Here is a 23,789-nt window from a genome sequence, read left to right as displayed (position 1 = left end):
GGCTCCCCATAATTTTGAGAACAAAATTCAATATAAGAATTGACAGAAATAGAACAGAAGAATGATGATATCTTTACATGACTCTTACACCAGTTATTTTTTAATATAATCATTTGCCACAATAATAAATGTACTGACTCCCACATCAAAAAAGACCCCATTCAGCAAAAGTTTTACAATTTTTCAGATCAATCTCATTTTAATTCCAAGTTGTTGTAGAGGGCATAAGATTTTACACAGAGCCAGTACAAATTCCTTGCCCCGTAGAACTTTTATAGTCTAGTTTATGGTTCTCGGAGCCCAGGGAGACCCATTGACCTTGAGATTCAAACCTTATCTCCAGCATGTCTCTTATGGGATATATTGATACGTTGTTACAGTCATCACAAATCTTCCAGGAGTTTCAGAACATTGACTGCTGCTTCAAGTAGCAACTAAACAAATGAATGGGATATATGTACAAAGATGTCCACCACATTCTTACATTTAGAGCCACTTGATATGAAATGTTCATAAAATGTTACTGGAACATTCAATGTAATATCCTCTTGTAAGAATGACAAGTGAGGCTTTTTAGGATGAACGTACTTAAAGGGCGACTGTGTTTGTAGCAAGCTGAACACTTACCTGAAGGGGTTAACATAGGGTGGGGCACGACCAATGGTAGCTCCCGTGGGAGGGACCTTGATTGAATATAGCAGGCTGTACTTCCTGGTCTGCCTCACTTCACAGCACGAGATCCCACCCACCCAACCCTCGTTTTAAATATTATTAGGTTAACGTTGCGGTAGGAAGGCACTGCGTTCAGCGGCTGATTTGTGGGCGCACAGGTAGTTGGTTGTAGGTCACTGTCCCCTTAGAGGCACCAGTAACTCCTTTTGGTCCTTCGGTGAGGAGGGTCCCTGTCCGGCTCGGTGAGGGGGGGCAGCGTGAGTTTGAAAGGGGCAGTCACGCTGACGCCAACTTAGCGCTAGTTATGATGGGATTTGTTCCCTTGGTTTGTAGACTTACGGCGGTTTGAGCCAGTCCCCATGTGATCTAGTGTCATCAGCTTGAGAGCTGTTTTGCAGTGCCCTTTCTCCGCCACCATAGGTTTAGTTTAATAGGAAAACACAATAATCTGGCATTTTTTAATAACTTATACATGTCTCCGTGTGTTTATTTGCATGCAAATGTTTATATTTAAGGTTGATGTGAAGTTTATGGGAACATACACAGTGAGCCCTTTATAAGTATTTTGTGTCCATAATCCTGTGTCTGCACTCACTCAGCAGAAGGATTGTGCACCCTCATCCAATTTGACATTAATTGCGGTGCTGATAGTGTGTCCAGCTCTCTCTGCGGATGGTGCTCTGGAACCTCCATGTAGCGCACGGAGGTTCTTACACATTCTTTCAGAACTCTTCAAAGAGTCCTTTCATGCGGTTTTCCTCTTCAGCTAATACTCAGAAATGGCAAAGGAGAGACAAACAAAAGAAACTTATAAAATTATCTGTATGCACTTATGAAAAGGATAAAACATTAAAAAATATCATGAATGTCCCCTTATGGGGTGCTGAAAGTTGTCCTACCCACTCTGCCGGAAATGTGCATTTAAAACACAACCAAGATGTTATTTCCCTGGGGTCTGTATGTGTTCTTTTCACATCAGATGTTATATCTTATGGATTTTTATTATATGTTTATATATTTTTTTCTTTTTGTAAGTGCATTCACATCATTTTATAAGTTTGCAAAATAAAACAGGTAATGTGCCAGGATCCTGGTCCTTTTGTTTGTCTGTCCTTTTCCATTTCTGAGTATAAGTTGAAGAGGGAAACTGCATGAAAGGACTCTTTGAAGAGTTCTGAAGGAATTGGTAAGAGCTACACGGAGGTTCCAGAGCACCATCCGCAGGGAGAGAACACTAACCACAGAGACACACTACCAGCACTGGGATTAAAGTAAAATCAGATGAGAGCACACACTTTTTTTGCTGAGTGAGGGCGGTTACCTAAATAGAGACACAAGATACTTATTCTTGTATGAGGAAATTACATTAAAGGTTCAGTAAAATTTTATGAATATTTCAAGTACTTTTTAGAAGGCTGTTGTAAATTTATATTGGGATGGATATTTATGTAGTCTCTCTAAATGTAAGAATGTGGTATACATCTTTGTAAAGCACCAGTACATATATCCCATTCATTTGTTTAATTGTTAGTCATGTCTAAGAAACAGCAGTTAAGAACTTTGGACAATAGATTTGCAGCTGTTGTCTCACGTACATGGCACAGTACTTCTTCATTATTACAAAAAGAATATACAAAAAAAAATGGATACTTACGTTTGATTTGGTTATATGAAAATGTTTTGTTGCCTTTTGTTTTGGCAACCGTTTGGCAAATGTTTTGTTGCCTTTTGTAGCTGTAATGGTAACATGGATGAAGGGGCTATTCCCTTAGTTGGTAGTGAAAACTTCCTCTCCTGCAGACAGTTAGTGAAAATGGGACCCTCCCCATTCTCTCCCCCACTGCTTCAGTCACCCAACATCACTGGATTCAAAGATAATCCCACTGGACTTTGAATTAAGTGACATCTGTTGTCGGTCAGCACGGTGGCTTCATGGTTAGCACTTCTGCCTTACAGCACTGGGGTCATGAGTTCAATTCCCGACCATGGCCTTATCTGTGTGGAGTTTGTATGTTCTCCCCGTGTTTGCGTGGGTTTACTCCGGGTGCTCCGGTTTCCTCCCACACTCCAAAAACATACTGGTAGGTAAATTGGCTGCTAACCAATTGACCCTAATCTCTCTCTGTCTGTCTGTGTGTGTGTGTGTGTTAGGGAATTTAGACTGTAAGCTCCAATGGGGCAGGGACTGATGTGAATGAATTCTCTGTACTGCGCTGCGGAATTAGTGGCGCTATATAAATAAATGGTGATGATGATGATGATAACATGTTGGGGGAAGGGCTCTTGTATATACTGGCTATGTGGAAATCCACCATAAGCCCTGCATCGGTTACAGCTATACAAGTTAGTTAAAATATTATTTATATATATATATGTATAAGTTATAGCCATGTATAAGTTTAGCCATGGAAGTTTAACAGTTAGGGAGAAATTATACAGGGGAAACCAGTTTACAAGCAATACATTATTTATTTTGGAACACTTTCCCTCTTAGTTAAAATTTTAAAAAATATAGATCACACACCTGGTCTGTTTCAAAAGTAATGATAGAAAGCTGTAACTACAGCAAACTATAAATTGACAATTAACACATCACATGCTGTTGAAATAAATGACGTGATTCGGTCCATGATGATTTAAAGTTTGCTAGGACTCTAAATTACCATTTCCCAGACTAATGTGTCCACTGATGGAACAGTTCCATTGAAGCCTAAGCTTATATTCCAATTCACATTGGCCTAGAAAGCAGAATAGCCCCTTATATTTATAGTTGAGTAATGAAAATATGCAGATAAATGAAGCTTTCTGTGCAGTACGATTTCTAATATAAACTAATTATAAATAGTTGTATTTTCAGTGTAACTGTCTTTGGGTTGCCAAAGCTGTGTTATGCTGCCCTTTATCTCCTTGTTAATGAGAATATATGGGTTTCTCTATGTAGCTAAATGTTAACTCCACTATTTTGGCTAGCAGCCTCCTAGATAGAATAACACTGCAAATAATCAGATATAATTTGAGTCTGATGAAAATCACAACAAAGTATTTTTAGTGCCTAATTTGTAATACCACATAGTTTTGTCATATATTTTTCACAGCTGTTCAACAGCTCGGCTAATCTGTTCTTGGAAGTGTTCTCTCTCCACTCTGAAATATTTCTATGGTTACAACATGTCATTTCATTCTCACGGAAGAGCGGTTTATGAGGTAAACCCTTTTCTGATACATACATCTTCAGTTCAAAGTACAGCGGGGAAACAAGCCAGACTACAAACTACTTTATGACGTCACTTGATCTGTGCACGTGCCAGTGTGATTGCCTGAAAGCAATGGTATTATTGTGCTACAAAATACTGCATCAGTAGTTTTCATTTTGTGCAGACATGTTCCACTTTATGCTGTAATTTAAGAAATGAAATGCGTTGCTTACATCGATTGCAATAGAAACCGACGCATTTTTTTTTTTGCATTTTTGCAGTTTGGATTTCAATTGTAGTTTATTTATTTGCAGCATAATATGTCAAGAAACCTATTGATGTTGACATTATCCACCGTGCCTAGCTAATGTCAACTCAAGCCCACTTTGGACTCTATCCAATGAATTTAAAATTATGTCTATTTAATTTTAGAAATAGTGACGTATTTTTAGTTCATTTATGCAATTAGAATTTAGGAATGGGGAAGGGTGGACCTTATTCGTTGCTTTATTTTGGAGTAAAATGACTAAAATCAAGAATATTTTGGAGAAATAACTATCATTTTATGACACAGGAAACAGCATGCTTCAACTACAAATGGAATGAGCAAATAACTTATATTGAGCAAACGTCTATCTCTTTGTTTTTATTCTTTTTTTATTTTACGCTGTTTTTGTGGGGAGATGTATTTTAGATTATTTATAACATGTATAGAATATTTGAAAAGTCCAGCGCAGAGCTCTCTTTACCTTCTGGTGTTGTCTTTGTACACAATCTCTGCTATGCATATAAGGACAAGGTCAACTGTACCTTTCACCATTTATGTACATCATTACATAAAATGACAGCACTTCATAAAAACTGTATAACAATAACTCTAGATATAAATTTACATTTGTGCTGCTGGGTGTTTCTCCTTATGTCAGAGCTTGTTGCTCCATGTATAGGATCCGCGGTGAGAAATGAGATTTTGCTAAGCTGACACCATCTTGTTGCCTTATAGCCATTTTGTTCTGTTATACAGATTAGATGCACCTGTTTTGTAGGAGTAATTCATTATTTGCAAGAATATGCTTATAACCTTGGACATAGACAGGAGATAAGCCAACACCCCCTGGGGAGTTTTCCTGTGTGATAATGAGAGAATGTATTAACATCTGTGTAAAGGGAACATGACTGGTTAAATTCTTTTACGTGATTTTTGCTATATAGATAGGGACTTGTAACTAATAAAGCAGAGTTTATTGTACACTCAAACCATGCAGTGTATTTAATTCTCTCCAGCTGATGAGCTCATAACTGATAAACTGACACTTACAGGTGAACAATCTGATTTAGATTCGACAGCGGGTATAATAAAATCACTGGATGAGTAACATTTTGTCACTCATTCAGTGTTTTAGGCACCCCCTAAACATTGATGCCCTAGACAACTGCCTAGTTTCGCCTAATGACAGTGCCTGCCCTGCTTCTAACTCACATATTTTCCTAATGAACACTGAATTCATGACATCAGGACCCATGGATTATAAATAAGTAGGGCTGCCTAGTGCTGGAAAGTGCTAAGCTGCCCCTTGAATACCTCACTTCCCCCAACATTCGCACCCGCGGGACAAACATGACCCCAGGCGGGACAGAGCCTTAAAATCGTGACTTCCTGCTGATATTGGGACAGTTGGGAGGTATGGTATGCACATATATAATGATCAGATGTGAATTATATAGGTCTTATAAAATCATAAAGTCAATAAATGCTCCTTCACAAATTAAATGTAAACTTTGGCATCACCAAGGCTGACACTTTTTTAGTCTGAATGCACAGGCTGTTCAGTGAATGTTGCTTAGTGTATAAATATCAATTTACATTTATTTCTTGGGAATATTTGTGATCTGTCAGAGAATGTCATAGTGTACATTGTAGACGTTCGTGCAGAAGGCATGAAACAGCTGTGACAATGAGATTGTTGTATACAGTAGACAATACTTGCAGCAAGATATTGGAGTGGGCTTTATTGTCAGTCTGAAGTACTAACAAATGAGCAATACTCTCAAGGCGTTTTTTTTTTCTTTTCTTTCTCTTCTTCCTACTCTACAGAATCGCATCGGGAATTCCTTCACAGGCCCACTTCTGGATATGTGCCAGAGGAGATTTGGAAGAAAGCTGGTAAGGATTGCGTTAAAACAGAGACGGAGTGTTCTGGCAGATGTGTACAGTTGTTAATGCACTGATGTGAAGAACCAAAAAATGAATGATTACTAACAGAGTAAAATTGCAATAATCTTCAATAACTGCTCACAATTCTAATACCGCTTACTTGAAATGCCTTTGTAGAACCCCAAGAGATCGTATCGATCTTTCATGTTTCCTGTGTCATTATTCTGCACTAACCAAAGCAGTATTAATACATTAGGCTGCATCGTTGAGATGAGCCCTTAATAGTTCAGTAAACATATGTTAATTGGTTTAATTGGAAACATATAGGTAGATTGTGAGTCTTTTTTTTTTTTTAAACTGTCATTTGTTCTTCATTAGATTCCCGTATTTAAATCCTATTTTATTTTTTATGGCTTAATGTCTGCTGGTTGATCCTTATCAATTATAAGACTTAAACAATAGTGGGGTCACTTTTTCAATAATTTACATTTTTGCTTCAGCCTCTATGTATAAACAGATAAACAGATGTCACTAGCTTGTCTGCTGAGGACTAAGAACATCATATGTGCAGCACATAGCTTTATCCGATGCTACTGATCAAAAAATATAGTGTCAATATATATATATATATATATATATATATATCATCATCATCATCATCACCACAATTTATTTATATAGCGCCACTAATTCCGCAGCGCTGTACAGAGAACTCACTCACATCAGCCCCTGCCCCATTGGGGCTCACAGTCTAAATTCCCTAACACACACACACACAAACAGACAGACACAGACAAGGGTCAATTTGTTAGCAGCCAATTAACCTACCAGTATGTTTTTGGAGTGTGGGAGGAAACCGGAGCACCCGGAGGAAACCCACGGTTTTCTTAGAATTGATCCCACATATACTACAAAACACATTTCACTCAAACTCCCTGATTCATCCCAAAACTCCCCTCAGACCATTCACAGTGTCCACTAATGCAAAGCACCCACATTCTCCCTTTTGTAACTCAATTTACCCCAAAACCTGTCTCATACTTACCACGTCGTAAAATATCCCTCAACCCCCCCACTTACTCCTCAAGTTCCTCATGTTCCTCAGCCAATTAACCTACCAGTATGTTTATGGAATGTGGGAGGAAACCGAAGTAAACCCATGCAAACACGGGGAGTACATACAAACTCCAGACAGATAAGGCCATGGTCGGGAATCAAACTCATGACCCCAGTGCTGTGAGGCAGAAGTGCTAGCCACTAAGCCACCGTGCTACCCAACATTTTAATGAAGTATACAGGAATCACACACCATTTTCTTATTGAATAAGAACTAGGGCTGCAGGGTCACTTGCAGGTGATAAAGCAGACAACAATAGCTGAAGAAACATCTTAGCATAACTAAGGGAGATTAGCATTGGATCACTATTCACCCATACAAGATGCCAAATATTATCCTGTGGCAACCGACAATGTTCACGTATACATACCACTGTCAGGGCTCATTCACACATATGGAAAACAGGTAAGAAGCCGGAAATCAAGATGCGATTTAGGGGCGTCTTAGTAACGCATTTGAATGATGTTTGTATGCGATTTTCCTATATTGCTCCTTTACCATTACAATCTATTGTACCAGTAACAAGTGTAAAAACCCGAGAAATAGGTTGTGCTGCATTCTGAAGCATTAAACATGGCATTAAAATTTTAGAACACAGTGATAGGAATTAGCCCATAACCATTTACCCTCTTTCTTTTTTTTTTTTTTTTATTGAGCTTATCAGATGTTAGCAGTTACAAAGTACATTAGCAGCAGATAGGTCTGAACAAACCCTCAGATTTTTCCCAAGAATCCAGTTATCTGAAAATATCACAATATCTATATTTCGGTCTGAATGGAAATACATTACGTATAGAATATATTTAAATATACTGATATATTAACACTGTCCAACCACTAAATCAATGTGTTGGACCTAGCTTTCAATAAAAGTAATATGTTTTAATAAATTATACTGACTCGTTTAAGCAAATCTGGAGATGCTGCTCAGTGTAAAATGTGTATGAAAAGGACCTCTCTCCAAATTTTGGGAAAAATATTACATATTACAAGATAATAAACCACCATTGAGATATTCTAGGTATACTTCCTTTTGTGCGAACATGGTTTGTTTGAATTTGATAATAAATATGCAAGCACCTTGCGAACATACTATCAATTCTTTTTTTTGCAGATCTGTGCGTGCCTGTGGGACTAGACTAGGAATGCATAATTTAAATATAAATTGCCTGATTAGCATATACAATTAGTCAAGCTGTAGCTTTGATCGTAAGCAAAAATTATTGTCCTGTATTGCCACTTAGATAGAATTTTAATTCACCTTGAATATTCAAAGTAAATTAGGCCCTGGCTGCATTATTCACGTCTGCCACAGTGCCATCATCCGCTCCCCACCCCCACCACACACACACCAGCCCCCTCTCCATGAAATAAAAGATACAAAATACACAGAGTTACGTAATATATAAGAAAAACAGTGTTTTAAAGAAAAAAGTATATTAATATTTTTTTTTAAATTGTTTAAATATTAAATAATATTATTTCCCATTATGTTTGCACTTTATAATATTTTACAATTTTGTAGAAAAATAAATTGTTCTGGTGTTTTGCTAATGGTTTGTGGTAAAATTAATTTCTTTAGCGGTTTTCAAATAGTCTCCTTACAGAACGCTTCCTGAAGCGCATTCATTTTCTCTTAATTTTTAATATCTGGTAATATGATTCTATTAGAAATCTATATTGTTAATTAAACAGAACATTTAATTAAGGTGCTTTTTAAGTGAGCGAAACAATTAAGAGAAAACACTTGAATGAAACATGTCATAATTAGTTTTAATAGAGTGTTAATTGGTACAACGTTTGCCAAGTTAATAATTACTGCTTATTAAATTTTCAATTATTCATTGTCATTTTGGTTTGAATAAAGATGAAAATTAGATAAACTGGATCAAGTGGAGGATAACTTTCACTGATAATTAAATTAGATAATTTTCCTTAAAATTAAACAAAGTATAGTAGTTATCCTGACGTTTTTATTTGTGCACAAAGTAAATATGTTACATGTGACTCAAGAAATTGACCCTCCTTTTTTTTTTTACTATCCTTTACATGTAAGCTGTTCTGAAAATACTTTTTATAGTATATTCTATAATTAAAAAAAAAAATTTAATTGCTGTAGACAAGATGGAAACCAAGATTAGAACACTATATATTTAGCGCTTCTGCATTAATAATTATAGTTTTGTCTTTGTGTAATGTCATGATGCAAATAACAGATGAATAATTCCATGGGCATGCTTTAATTTGCATCAACAATTAAAAAAAAAAAATCTGTCATGTGAAGCAAATGTACTACAGTCATCTGAATACAACCAGCTAATGAAGTATTCAAGTAACAGCGATGTCTGCTAGCTATTTCAAGTACTTGTAAGCAAATAAAAAAAAAAAGCAGTGAACTGTTTTATCCTCTGTGACAGTTGCTGCCTAAACGATTTACATTTTGGGGTAGATTTAATATAACTTTTAAAATGGTTATTTGGAGGTGTTGCCCATAGCAACCAATCAAGTTCTAGCTATCATTTATCTAGTACCTTCTAAAAAAATGATAGCTAGGACTTTATTGGTTGCTGTGGGCTACACCTCTAAATTTCCCTTTTAGAAGTTATATTAAATCTACCCCTTCAAGTTTTTGTTTCCTAACGCTCATTTCAGTGAAAACAAATCAGGTGAAAAGATAAAAATACAGGTATTTCAAAATTTGCATTCCAATAAGTTTTATTTTTCCAATTCCAATTCCAATAAAGCAAATAAATAATTCATCATTTGTTAAGTAGTGGACAAGCGGTCAGTGATATTTTAATACAGGGCTAAGGATTATGACTATTTGCTGGAAAATGAACAAGGCAAAAATATTTATTTGAGTTTAATAAAAAATGTAATTGATCATCGATGTATGTCTTATATGAATGTGGTATAGATTTATTTATAAGACCATAAACTCCAAATGTTGCCATTCATTAGTGCTATAATTTTTGTTTTTGTTTTCTACTGATTTTATTGTATAATTGTATTAATAAGTTAAAATATTAAAAATAAATCCCATTTTAAAGGTTACCAGTCACCTATTCACAGTGGGGGCACCCTTAACCATTTGTGGAGTGAAACATAAAAATGCAGCCTATCAGTTTACTAGGAACCAGTGACATCACAAAGGCTCAATGATGAACTGAGTAAACCGATAGGTTGCATTATCATGTTGTATATATTGGTTCAACCCATAAAATTGTTGACTTCAATCTTGCATATGCCTGCAAATTTGATATTGCATCAAAGTTAACACTGGGTGTTCCTTGGGTGTAAGTAAAGTATAGAGATAAGGTATAAAGAAATTTGCAGTTTGACTAGTGTTGGCTATCGCAATTTATACCAAAACCCTTCCACACTAGCTTACTCTCCTTGAGTGTGCGGGAGACTCCTGGAGTTTGGGGAATCTGCCTGGACTCCCTGAAGAGTACCCCACCTTTCTGGATCCCACTTCAATTTAGTCTAAAGTGGGTGGGGCTTTATAAAGTGATTTAATGTCATCGTGGCCTGGCCCCACTGAGCAATGACCTGATTCCCAAATTTTGCCAGCCCGACCACCACACTCGTACGAAGTATGCAATCTCTTGGCCCAAGGTACCGTTACGGCTGCTGCTGAAATGCAGACACACTTTCACAGTGGCCTATAAGTTGATGTGTTTAGTGTAAATGTAATGCTAGTTCTTCTTACAAACTTCCACCTGGACCCCAGCAACAGTATACACATATTCACTACATGTTACATTTTGTTTTACAGAAGAAGCTGTAAACGAGGTGAAAAGACAGGCAATGACAGAATTGCAGAAAGCAGTGTCTGAGGCAGAAAGAAAAGCCCATGAGATGATTACTACAGAAAGAGCAAAGATGGAAAGGACGGTGGCGGAAGCAAAAAGGCAGGCTGCGGAGGACGCGCTCTCCGTTATTAATCAACAAGAAGACTCAAGCGAGGTGAGAGAGAGATTCCAGGACCATTTTATTGGTTGACATTTGGATCCTTTGAAGTTCAGTTCCCTCCGGTCTTAATGACAGTTCCTGATTCTATACAATTATAAATCAAATCTATAGTATTATTGATATTTTCTAAAACATTTAACTTAATAGGTGTGTTTTTGATATGTTAAACAATCTTATGTTGGTTACATGTCACAAACACATAGTAAGTTTTGCTGTGCATGTTCTCAGTTCTGTCTCTCTATAAGGCATCCTTAAGTATACAGCTCACTGGTTCCTATGACAGCCAGAGGGGCACACAGAGGGTTTTGCTGAAAATCCAAAAGAAAAATGCCTATCTATATATTGTTTTACATCACACCTTTGTCTATCGGGTCTTATAAATGCTAATTCTTGGTGGGCTGAAAAAAGAAGAGAAGATATATGTGCGGGAACCGTAAAAAGCTTTATGGAATTTAAAGATGTTTTGCACCACTGGGAATGATTTGTTTGCAACAATAACAATATGAACAAGCTGCTCCTATGTGTAATGAATGACCTCCCTATTACTATTATGACCTCGGTTTTCAACATATTGGTGGTCTGTTTTTTGTTTTTAACAAAAATAACAGCTAGAATCACAGATACAGAACATGCCTTTCCATACGGTAATAGGCACTGCCTATAATTATTATAATCCATTCCAAAATATATTTTTTTTTTATAATAAACAAGTTATATGTTATGTTTGATGCGATCCTTTATACAACATCTCTGCTATATTACATATCATTTTCTATGTTAAACACATTTGAAAAATGCTAAGTAAAATGTTACATATTATTGATACACTTACTGGGCCTGATTCATTAAGGATAGTAAGGCACAAAAAGGAGTACTTTTTTTTCTGGACAAACCATGTTACAATGCAAGGGGTGCAAAACAGTTTATTATTTTTTTTACATAAGTTAATTAGAGGCTGTTTTTTCATGTAGCACACAAATACTTGATAACTTTATTTTTACACTGAAATTTTAAGTTGATCCAGGACATACTCTACCCCAAATATAAATCTTTCCCCATATTTTAAATTTACCTCCTCCTCCAATGCAACATGGTTTAGCCAAGGTTAAGTTAAGCCTTATTTTGCTTTACTTAATCAGGCCCTCTGCGTGTAACTTAGCACAATGCTTGTGTAGAATTGAATACCAGTTAAGTTAAATTAAACGGAGTGTTGTAAATGGCGAGATACAATGCATTGACTTGTCACTTATACAACGCAAAGAAACATTTTGTAGATTCTAGTATTGTTACTGGTTCTTAGCTAATACTCAAACATCACTGAGGAATGTGATGGATATTGGTTCAGTGGAAAAAATAACTGAATTCACTTAACATTCATTAATGTCTGAGACAGCGATCTAGACATAAAGCTGACGGGCAGCGGTCATAAGTCTTGACGTAGGCCACAGTCCTTTCTTTAATAACCCCTGTATTGTACTGTACCAGTACTTTAATTTGAAATACAGATTATCAATTTGATAGGAACCTGTGACATCCCTGAGACACTTTTGTCAACTGATAGGCTTCATTTTCAGGACAATGCATGCCCCAGCAATGCCACTGTGACTTGATAGGTTGCATTGTCATGGATATCCACTGCATGTAGGCAACTATCTCTCGCTAATATCATTTCTATTGGTACTTGAGACATTTTTCTATTATCCGAATTACACAGGATAAAATAATTTGCCTCTGCAGAGGTGGAGGTTTCTACCATCTATGAAGTGTAACTGAAAAGCATACCTAGGTTATCAAATCATCTAGAGAGGAAAAGTTGAGGCGTTGCCCATAGCAACCATTCAGATTATAGTCATCATTTATTTAGTGCATTCTAGACAATGATAGCTACAATCTGACTTGTTGCTATGGGCAACACCTCCACTTTTCCTTTTTTGAAGACTTGATAAATCTACCCCCTAGTGTCCAATGAAAGCCGGAAACAAAATAAGTGACATGTCTGATTTTACAGACTCTGTAGCTCCAGAGACCACCCCCATAGCCATCAGCTATGGCGCATCATTCAGAATAACTACATTTATCTTTTTCAGTGAATTGAGCATGAAACTATAGGTTTTAAAAACTCCAATTAGAAAAGGATGTTAAGACAAACAACTGCCACACAGCTCCAGATCTAACATGTAGCTGTGGCTTAATAGGCAAAGCTACAATTTAATTTGTTGCAGACTTCTTTGAGGATGAAAGACCCTTGTAGGATCAGTAGATGCCCAGAGTTTCATGTAATGCATAGCAGATGAGTTTCCAAAGACAAAAGGAATTGATTTGCAACATCTGAAAGTTTCTCAGGAAGGGAGTCAAAGGGAAGCAAACTGCTCCATGGCAGGATTAAAATGAGACCGGCACATAATTGGCCTGGCATCTTGATGTGAACAAGTCAAATATTGATGAGCGTGTATGTGCGTATTCAATCGGGTCTTTGTTCTGCAACATTAATACCCCATTGTTCACAAATTACCAATAGTTTAAAAGGAACCGTGTACAATTGTACATATGTTCAAGTGTTTTCTACTTCATTAAACATATTTTAGTATACTCCCCTTATGGGTGGAATTTTGCTGTTTTTATCTCCATAAACCTTTCCATTAAATCCCATGATAGGGAGCAGAGGACATCACATAATCTCTCAGCACAGTATTTAGCAGGAACATCTTTGATTATTATAGTATAAAGAGCCAATAGTTTAGACAACTCCAGGACAATATGATGATGGTCCCTGGTCACACAAAGAGCTGCTCTTTACCATCATATCCTGTTATGAGATCTTGGCACCAGCAGACCACCATCCTGAATTGTTCATTCTGCCTAAACAGTTACTTATCCAGTAAGAAGACCTGCTACATACTTGTGTAATGTAATTGTTCTCACCATGCGACCTTGGATTCAATGGGCAGATGATCTAAAACAAGCAAAATACAGATGGAGAAATGTTTACTTAGACCGATGATGAGCACATGTCACTAGGCATGCCGGCCACGTTACACTCACATAAAGCAATAGGGAATGCTTGAGTAAATGTAATGCAGACTCTTCTCTGTGTCTTAGAACCTTTATTCCATCTGCTTCCAGGTTATAAGGACCACACTAGACCCCTTTGAGGACCACCTATTGACCATCACGGGTTTGGATACTTTATGACAGAGGAGTCCAGTTTTTATATTTATTTGAAAGCCGAGGTGCATACAATCCACTAAGTGCATGTGAATCCTAGGGAGCTGGTATTAAAAGCTTATTCCAAAAGGACCAGGGACCCGTTCCTCTGCATCCCTGTAGCCATAAGGCCCCCTTAGGGGTGAGATAAGGGTCTTCAGGCCCCTATGTACCGAAGATCTCATAATTGAATCTCATGAGGGAACACTAGGACATATCTGATCAAATTAGGGCTTAGAGCCATAATTGGAGTCCCAGCATCTGTTTAGATGATTCTCGGATTTTTAGATATGCAATACATTTGATTCGGGACATCTTATTCTGAGAAATAGGTTGTGCCGCGTACTAAATTTTTAAACCCAACATTAACATTTTAGAACGCAATGATGGGAACAGCACCATTGACTTTACCACACCCTTGGTGCTTAGAGAAATGTATTATTATTATTATTATTATTATTATTATTATTATTATTATTATTATTTATTATTCTAACCACAGCAAACTTTTAGTACCTGGATGATGATTGACACTGGGCAGTGACCATGTCAGAGTTTCTAGTTAACCTGTAAAACGATGGAATAGCTGCTTGGTTATACCGACCAGTAACCGTAGAATAAAATATTTTTCAGAGATGGAATACCCTGATTTTATTCAACAACATAAGTCCTATAAAATATATTGCTTTTAAAATAAAATAAAAAAAATGTTATAGCATAATGCCTGTTTAAAAGTAGCAGGTCAGTGATTACCAGTAAATCAATATAAATATCGTTGTTGTGTCTTTGTCCTTTTAAATGCTACACTGTAGCTAAAGTAAACATATCCTGAATTCATTTGCTCCATGTAGTAATAGATTTTGACATCTCCGAAACTGAGCTAAGTTTAGACAACGTGAGCTAGAATCCAGAAGGACTGAATTAAAAGCAGGTGATGCCAGACATCCAGTCTACAACCTGAACGTTTAACTACCAAAAAAAACATCTGTTTCTGTGTTTGGAAACTTTTTTTTTTATTCTTGGGATATTTTGAAGTGTTTTCAAAAGATGGGAACAATTTTAGAAATAAAAAAAAAAAAGTTCCAGCACATGCATTTGTAATTATCTGGTTGATTCTGTATACTCTATGCTTTTGAATGGAGTCACATCTGATTTTAATCTGATGGAGCCAGTAAGTATTGGACAGATACCATATTTCCACATGGCAAACTTTCCAGTACCTTCTAAAGACTCATTCAGACTTTTTCATACTTTTATAGGCACATATAGATTTCTTTTTAAGAAAAGCAACTTTTTATTCTTTATTCATCCGAGTAAATGAAGCAAAATATGATTGTGTGTAGAATTTATGCTTCGTAATGTGTGGCCCTATATATACCTCAAAAAGGATACATCATGTATTTTTGTTTTTGTAAATACCGTACTTAGCCGCACCTGAAACTTTTAAGCCTTATTGTTGCATCCTTTTTTAAGGGATTGGACAATATTCAAGATTCAGTAGAATCTTGTAACTTTTTAGGATGGAAGACAAAACAGTGTTTATCTACTTTTTATTATTATACTTTAATTTATATAGCACCAATTTTTGCCCCGTCAATCTAAGAACTTTATTAAGGCATCTCCAGTAGAGCTTACAGTTTAATTTCACTATAACACAAACTGAGTCATAAGCCAGTTATCTCTGTGCACCATGGGAGGAGACCTCAGGATCTGGGACGTATCCATAGTGGGTGCAGGGTATGCAGTGCACACTGGCCTATGAGTCAAGGGGGCCCCGCACAGCCAGAGCCACAACCCAGAACATTGACAGTTGTTGCCATATTTCTGTTGCACTCTTCGGGGACTCGGACCAGTCAGTGTGGTCGCCATATTTCCAGGGGTGGGGTGGGGCCCATTGATTATATAAAACACCTATGTCTGGGGAGAATATAAACGCTCCATGCAGATAGCACCCAGATTAAACTTGGAAAGGCAATTGGTGACACCCCCAGAAGGTCCCCATTCATCAGACCGTTGCATAGATGTTAAATTGTATATGCAGGAATATATGACAGATGCAGGAGAATCGCTACTTATTCTCATCAACAGGGATTTGGCCCCATAATGTTCTATTAGTTGGTGTAGGGTTTCCAAATATTTATTTTTTTATAAAGTAGCTATATAGGGCATAGTACATGGGACAACATTTTCTTTCCTTAAACTTTGTTACAAAGAACTGCAATGGAACACATGCAAAGAAATCATTTTCTATAAATCCATGGGCATTGTCTGTAAATGTATGTGATTGGAAGGTGATTATGCTCTGACTGGTAACTGTCTGGCTTGTTTAGATGATGTTAAATAAGAGATGGCTATAACCGTATTGCCTGTGCCCCTCTTGGACGTTGTATTCTTCTGAATTTGACTGAAGTTCTCGTATTAAGTTAGGACAGTGGGCTGTCACTTTAGGATTACAGTGTACCTGTCACATGTTCACCCTGGGCTGTAACCTATAATCCGCATCTTGTGCTTTATGTCTCTGTGATGCCACTACCTCCTAGTGAATGGTAGGAAAAATATAGGTTTCATAGTAATTGTTTGTTTCCTTTCTTGCCATATATGGCTAGTTATCACGCATTAGAATTTTTGGGCTCCGATCTTTCACATTTATTGAATTTTCTTATATGGAAAATTTGACTTTGCATTTATTAATAACACTGTCAAGGCACTATTCTCCCTGCTGTACATGACACTTCATTACATTATATTGTATGTCAAGACTGTAATGCATATTTCACATTTATTACTAACACTATCAAACCGCATCACTACGCTATCATCGGGAGTAAATATACGCATCAGTCCGCCTGACAAACGTTTGTATCTTGAAATAACTCAAAATATCCAGTAAGACCAGAATTTTTGCAACAGAATTTTTATGCGTAAGTTCAGGCTACAAAATTTTCTCTAAATATGGCCCGTAAGGTGCAATAGGATTTTTATTTGCCGGATTGCCGATCCCCACCACCTTGCATATCGTGATACCCTAAATGAACTGTAATTAATGTTCTTTTTTCCCCCCAAAATTATATTCATAGTTGTGGGCAGCACGGTGGCAAAGTGGTTAGCACTTCTGCCTTACAGCACTGGAGTTATGAGTTCAATTCCCGACCATGGCCTTATATGTGTGGAGTTTGTATGTTCTCCCCATGTTTGCATGGGTTTCCTCCGGGTGTTCCGGTTTCCTTCCACACTCCAAAAACATACTAGTAGGTTAATTGGCTGCTATCAAAATTGACCCTAGTCTATGTCTCTCTCTGTCTGTCTGTGTGTGTGTGTGTGTTAGGGAATTTAGACTGTAAGCTCCAATGGGGCAGGGACAGATGTGAGTGAGTTCTCTGTACAGCGCTGCGGAATCAGTGGCGCTATATAAATAAATGGTGATGATGACGATGATGAGGGTTTCTGTTGTATGCTTTTATCAAATTAATATTTCTGCTTGCAGAATTTGTTATTTTGGAAGAGCTTCCTTTACTACATTGTTGTTTGTGTCAAAGTAAATCTGGTTCCACCTTTCATTTTAAGGTACTTTTATCCCCGCTTTGAAAACTTTAAGTGAAGTTCGACAGATGATTGAAAGACGACAAAGTATCAAATAACATTTTATAGACTTCAAACTGAGAAACTTAAAAGAAAACTAGTGTATTTTTTTTTTTTTTCCATTTATTTTTGAAAGTCAGAACATGTCTTTGCTGGTAGCATCTTCTGTCATCTGCTGCCGAAATAGCAGAGCAGATTGTTTACATAGCATTTTGCATTTTCACTATAATAAGGCAAATTCAGTGGACTTGCACAAATGTCTCACCATGTGTTCAGAACACATTTCGTACTCTTTCCACCTGTGCCTGTAATTTGCCGTTCGTTTAATGCGAGTCTTTGAGGGAATAAACATAGTTAAACCATTAAATGTTCTTATGGAATGTTCTTGTTATTCTAGAGTTGCTGGAACTGCGGAAGGAAGGCAAGTGAGACCTGCAGTGGCTGTAACACCGCGCGGTATTGCGGCTCATTCTGTCAGCACAAAGACTGGGAGAAGCATCACCATATCTGTGGACAGACTCTTCAAGCTCAGCAGCAAGGAGATACACCAGCAGTCAGCTCCTCGGTCACACCCAGCAGTGGTGCCGGAAGCCCTATCGACACACCACCAGCAGCCACCCCGCGATCTACCACTCCCGGCACACCATCCACCATAGAGACAGCTGCCCGTTAAAATACAAAGACAAAAAACAAAACAAAAAAAAAAACTGAATTGTTTGAAAACTTTAAAAACTTAATAAAACCAAGTCCTCATCCTCAGATGTTCAAAGATTTAAAATGAACTATCATAATGCATTACTACAATAACAGTGGACTGCTTTTATCTTGAAGTAGGAGTATAATCGTGAAGGCCAGTAACGGGTCACAATGACTTCTTATTGAAATCAAAGATATCTTTTCTTTAGAAAACTGAAAGAGAGTACAGAATATAACACAATGCTAGATTTGACCTCCTCCCTGGTATTTTTCAGTAGCTGGGATTTTAAACTAGATGACCTCATTAATAGATGCTTTACCAAACAGCAAACCAAGAGATTGCTAACTGCTGTTGAGAGCAAAAAAAAAAAATAAAAATGCTCATATGAAAAATAAATTCACATTGTTCTTTTAACGAAGGATAAAAAAACTAAATCAAGACGAAACCCCTTTAGGGCATAAGCGTTGGATACAGCAGTAGACATTTTAACAAGCAGATGAATGGCGTCCATGGGTATTGGACTGAACTTTGAAGGCCCACTACAGATACCCGCAGATGTGCAGCAGATTGGAAGATAACACAGATGTTCATCGTTTTCTGTTTCTGAAATGAATCCACTAATATCCAGGTCAACAATATGAAGGATGTACTGCAGCGGGACGTATCGATACAGCAACAAGAATGCCGTGGCGTAAAAGGCTACTTTTGATAAGGAATGGTCTAATCCTATAGTTAGCTAGACACATGGCAATCATGACAACAAGCAGTTGCCGCCCCCCCAAAAAAAACTTTTCAACGTTGAATCACTTTTGCAAGGTTCCACAGAGACAATCGGGTCTATTCTAATATTCTTTTTTTTTTTATTGAAAGCAACAAAATGATTAAAAAAAAAAATATGTATACACCGTGGCTTCAGCTCAAGCCCACTTTTAAACAAAATTTTTCCATCCCTTACCGTTTCACTTAAAAAGAAAAAAAAAAAAACCTAGTAGTTCTCTCCGTGTTTAAAACACTCCTGTCCTGTGAGATTCCCCAATGGTGTTTTTTCTTGTAAATGTGATGGACAAATGTGATGAAGCATTGTAGTTTTATTCATGCCCACATTTAACCTCTTTATTCTTAGCTGGTGAGAAACCTGTCTCTTTCTATGCTGCTTTTATATCTGTATATGTAAGTGATAATTCTCTAGTAGTACAAACAGCCCTTTTTTTTTTTTTTTTTTTGTCTTTAAGGAAGAAAAAAAAATAATTAACGTTATCTGCCGGAGCTGCTAATTCACTCTGTTATAGGATTTTGTTTTTCCTGAAAACTAGCATGCTTCACGGAATGCTAACCTATCGGTGTTTTTGTAGGAGGGATGTACATAAATGTATATTTGCACTGTCACAACGACTCCCTAGGCATGCATTATTTATTTAATTTTTTTTGGCAAACCTCATTTTTAAATATTCTAGATCCACTTCACCAATCAGTTGATCAGTAACATAAAACCACAGTGCATATTGTTTTCGGTTTTTATTATTTTCTTTTTAAAGGTTCATTAATAGGGACTTTTTTTAAAAATAAAATTAAAGTAATCACTTAATTGTTAAAGGGCAGTGCATGTGTATTGCTGTAAGACTATGTATTTCTGATTTTACAATATGATGATAATTAGATTTCCAAATGCTGAGATGTAGATTGAAGGCTTTAACTGCTGAATGTCAGGTTATACTGTATTCTACATAAAGGGAAGTCAGCCAAAGACTGATCTTAAGGACCAAAATCTGATTTTTTTTTTTCTTCTCGAAAGCACCAATACTATATTGTAAAAGATCAGCAAGTTAAAAATGTCCAGTAAAGTAGCGTGAATTCATTGATCCTTTTCATTGTCCAGTGTCCAGACCACAAGTTCCAGTTAGATGTAATTACAATAGCAAAGGACAGGGAAAGATGACATTTAGGGCTACAACTGTACTACATATCCCTTAATGCTGATCTATGCAGTGATTGCAGAAACAGAAATCTTTCCCATATCTATTCCCAATTCTGGAGTGCCAACATTTGCTCATCCCTTGTCCTGGGGCTTGGTTCTGTGCTTTATCAAGAGTATTGCAGGTTATGCAATAGGGCGTGGCAAATTCTATTTTCTGCTAACTTGATAAGACTTACAGGTACATTTCCTGTATAAGGGGACAGCATGCTGTAATGCAATATTTTTTTTTTGCAATACTTGGTAATATTCTCTTTATGTTATCATTTTGTGGTTGGGTTAGTCATAAAAATAAATGTTGTCCAAAAAGAGTATGTGATACTTCACTCTGTATTAGAACTAAAGCTGCATCTATTCAGGACAATATACAAAGACAAAGTTATCCAAATGCTGGATGACCTGCAGAGTGGACTTGAAGAGATTGAAGCACCTGATCAGATCCTCCAACAACTGATTTATTGCCATGTTGCTCCCATATATATATATATATTTCCATGGTGCTTTAGATCCTTTTCAATAATGCTCCCAGATTTAGTGCCACGGTGCTCTTGGCGCCAGTGCCATGGTGCTCTTGGATCCAGTGCCATGGTGCTCTTGGAGCCAGTGCCATGGTGCTCTTGGATCCAGTGCCATGGTGCTCTTGGAGCCAGTGCCATGGTGCTCTTGGAGCCAGTGCCATGGTGCTCTTGGAGCCAGTGCCATGGTGCTCTTGGCGCCAGTGCCATGGTGCTCTTGGCGCCAGTGCCATGGTGCTTTTGGAGCCAGTGCCATGGTGCTCTTGGATCCAGTGCCATGGTGCTCTTGGCGCCAGTGCCATGGTGCTCTTGGATCCAGTGCCATGGTGCTCTTGGATCCAGCGCAATGGAGCTCTTGGATCCAGTGCCATGGCGCTTCCGGATCTAGTGCCATGTAGCTCTTAGACCCATTGACTTTCCGTGTGTATTGTTTTTATATGACACTGGACAGTTTTTTTTTATATTTGAGCTCTTTTATGTTCAGGGTAGGAAGGAATGGCAATCCCAAAAATGATGATATCTTACATATATCATGCCATCTGTCAATTAACAAAAGCTGTTCATTAGTGCAGCAGCTCTTGTTTTTTTTCTGTGTAAAACATGGGTTAGCAACAATATGTCTCATTACTTTAATTCAGTGCACCCTGGGTGAAATCAGATACTACTTTCCCTCCTCCTAACTCTGAGCTCTCTCTATTTCCTCCTCTTTCTTTTCTCCTATTTTGCTACAGTCTCCTCAGTGGCAAAAAGTTTCACTCTACCTCTGACAGCATGTATATTGCACCAGTAGCTATCAAAACTGGTCTAGTCAAACCAAATGGGCACAAAAAAACAGGATACCAAAATCAAAGCTCATACAGCTGCAAACCATATCACTTCTTGGTAACAAAGCAGACCTCATTATGTTAAAGAAAAAGTAAAAAAAAGTTACTTTCCTTTTTTGCTTGTCACTTATATGCAGGCTATGTGAGAGTATAATTTGTAGGTTTAAGACATTAAAAGGAAAAAAAAAAAGTTATCTTTATTGGATATGACTAAATGGTGGTCGCTGATAGGATTAGGGTACCCTCCCTCTATCTCTTGCCCCTCCTCTTCTTCCTTCTGATCTTTCTCTCGATCTCTGTCACTTGACTCTGTGACAGGGCCGCCTATTGTCTTGTTTTATAAATATTTTTTATTTTTTTTTCCGGTTTTCTTAAGCTTTAATTTGTGTAGGTGCATGTCTTGGGGATTTAAAAATACAAGGCTGGTTTACTAATGCAAAGCATGCCTAAGTCTGAAATACTTAAAGTTAGGGTGGGGGTGGGCAAAAGTGACTCCATGTTGTCCGAGTTCTTCAAAGGACAGTAAATCAAATTGGAGACTGTTGAAATACAGATTTGAAGTACTTTTTAAAAAAATCATTATTTTATTTTGGGTTCTGCAACGTTATTGTGAAAAAAAGTTGTTGTGCAATACTTAATTCAGACATGTACCACAAGTTAATGGTAGACTAACACTGGGTGAAGGGGGCGGGGGGGACATCATGCTTTTGTCGGCATAATCTTGAGCTTTTAAGTCTACTATGTCTGAACTGTGGGTTCCTGTTTATTCTTTTCCTTTAGTTGGACTGTATTGTATGGTCTGTCAACCTGTGAATCTTTAAAGTATGATTCAGGTATTGTTGTATTCTTTACTGTGTAATAAAAAATGTGATAAAAAACTTGCTATATTGATTTTTTTGTATTATCTGTATATGCTGTGGTGTATTGTTTGATTGTTATTGTTTTGCCGATTTAGATGTATAGTAAGATAGTATTGGTTTCTTGGTATCCTATGGCACTTAATGTTATGTGTACAAATCTGAACAAATTACTCACCATTCAGACATATACTCACATTCACTCCGGTTTTAAGAATAAGTGTTATCCAAAATACAGTCCGCCACACAGGTTAATGTGTTTTCACTACCTTCTTTTTAGAGCTTTATTATGCACCGTCCATCCGCCCACCTTTCATTGCCTGGGTTTTATTTCAAATGCAGTAGTAGTAGGGGGGCTCCTTCTGGTTGGTATTGGTAGTGGGGAGGGGAGGTCATGAACATCTCATAAACAATTCCCATAATGTTTTAAAGTGAGCCCATCACCTGCACACTGTGGTTCATATTTTTAGTTTGAAGCATTTGCACATCAAAGTGTGTAGGAGAAGGCGCATTCAAAATAGTGTCCATCAGCTTTAGAAGATAGGTAAGGGTCTTGGGGGGGATTAATACTATGTGTGTTTATAATATGTTGGGTTAGTATTAATATTATGTGGGGTCTGGTGGCGGTATTTATTTAAATGTTGAGGGTATCAATGTTATGGGGTTATTTTTTTATTAACCCTTGCAGTGCTAAGGACGAGTGGGACTCAGCCTCAGCATATACCTTAAAAGTACAAAGGATGAGACCCACTCATCCTCAGCACGGCAGGAGTTGAAATAAATTAAAAACGTACCTAGAAGTACTTGCAAGGCATTAAATGCCACCCTTTCCCATCCTCTACACTACAGTAAATTCTAAAACCGAGGGGAAGGGCACATCTTGAGACTGCCATCCTGGCACCTAGAGACTGAGGGTTACCTTCGTTTGAAATATGGGAGTATCCTCTTACAATTTATATGACCTCTGAGAAGATATTCTCTGGTGAAATCGGTTTTTATAGTATCCTGCAGTAAAGACAAGAATTGTA

At 37.3% G+C, this 23,789-nt stretch overlaps 1 protein-coding gene across 4 annotated transcripts in view; it reads left to right on the top strand.

The window, feature by feature from the left end:
- The window catches only part of RUNX1T1 (RUNX1 partner transcriptional co-repressor 1), a 113,687-nt gene extending 90,903 nt beyond the window's left edge, over positions 1-22,784 (top strand). For all 4 annotated transcript variants that reach the window (XM_075213779.1, XM_075213776.1, XM_075213778.1 and 1 more), the window contains exons 9-11: positions 5,962-6,030; positions 10,917-11,107; positions 18,294-22,784. In XM_075213779.1, the coding sequence (XP_075069880.1) occupies positions 5,962-6,030; positions 10,917-11,107; positions 18,294-18,569 (536 nt within the window). In that variant the 3' untranslated portion in view covers positions 18,570-22,784. The remainder of the gene's footprint in view (positions 1-5,961; positions 6,031-10,916; positions 11,108-18,293) is intronic.
- Positions 22,785-23,789: the final 1,005 nt, after the last annotated feature.

Source organism: Mixophyes fleayi, chromosome 5 (genome assembly GCF_038048845.1).
Source record: "Mixophyes fleayi isolate aMixFle1 chromosome 5, aMixFle1.hap1, whole genome shotgun sequence".
NCBI classification, from domain to species: Eukaryota; Metazoa; Chordata; class Amphibia; order Anura; family Limnodynastidae; genus Mixophyes; species Mixophyes fleayi.
The sequence above is the reverse complement of the archived record's forward strand: the minus strand, read 5'-3'. Positions and strand labels throughout refer to the sequence as shown.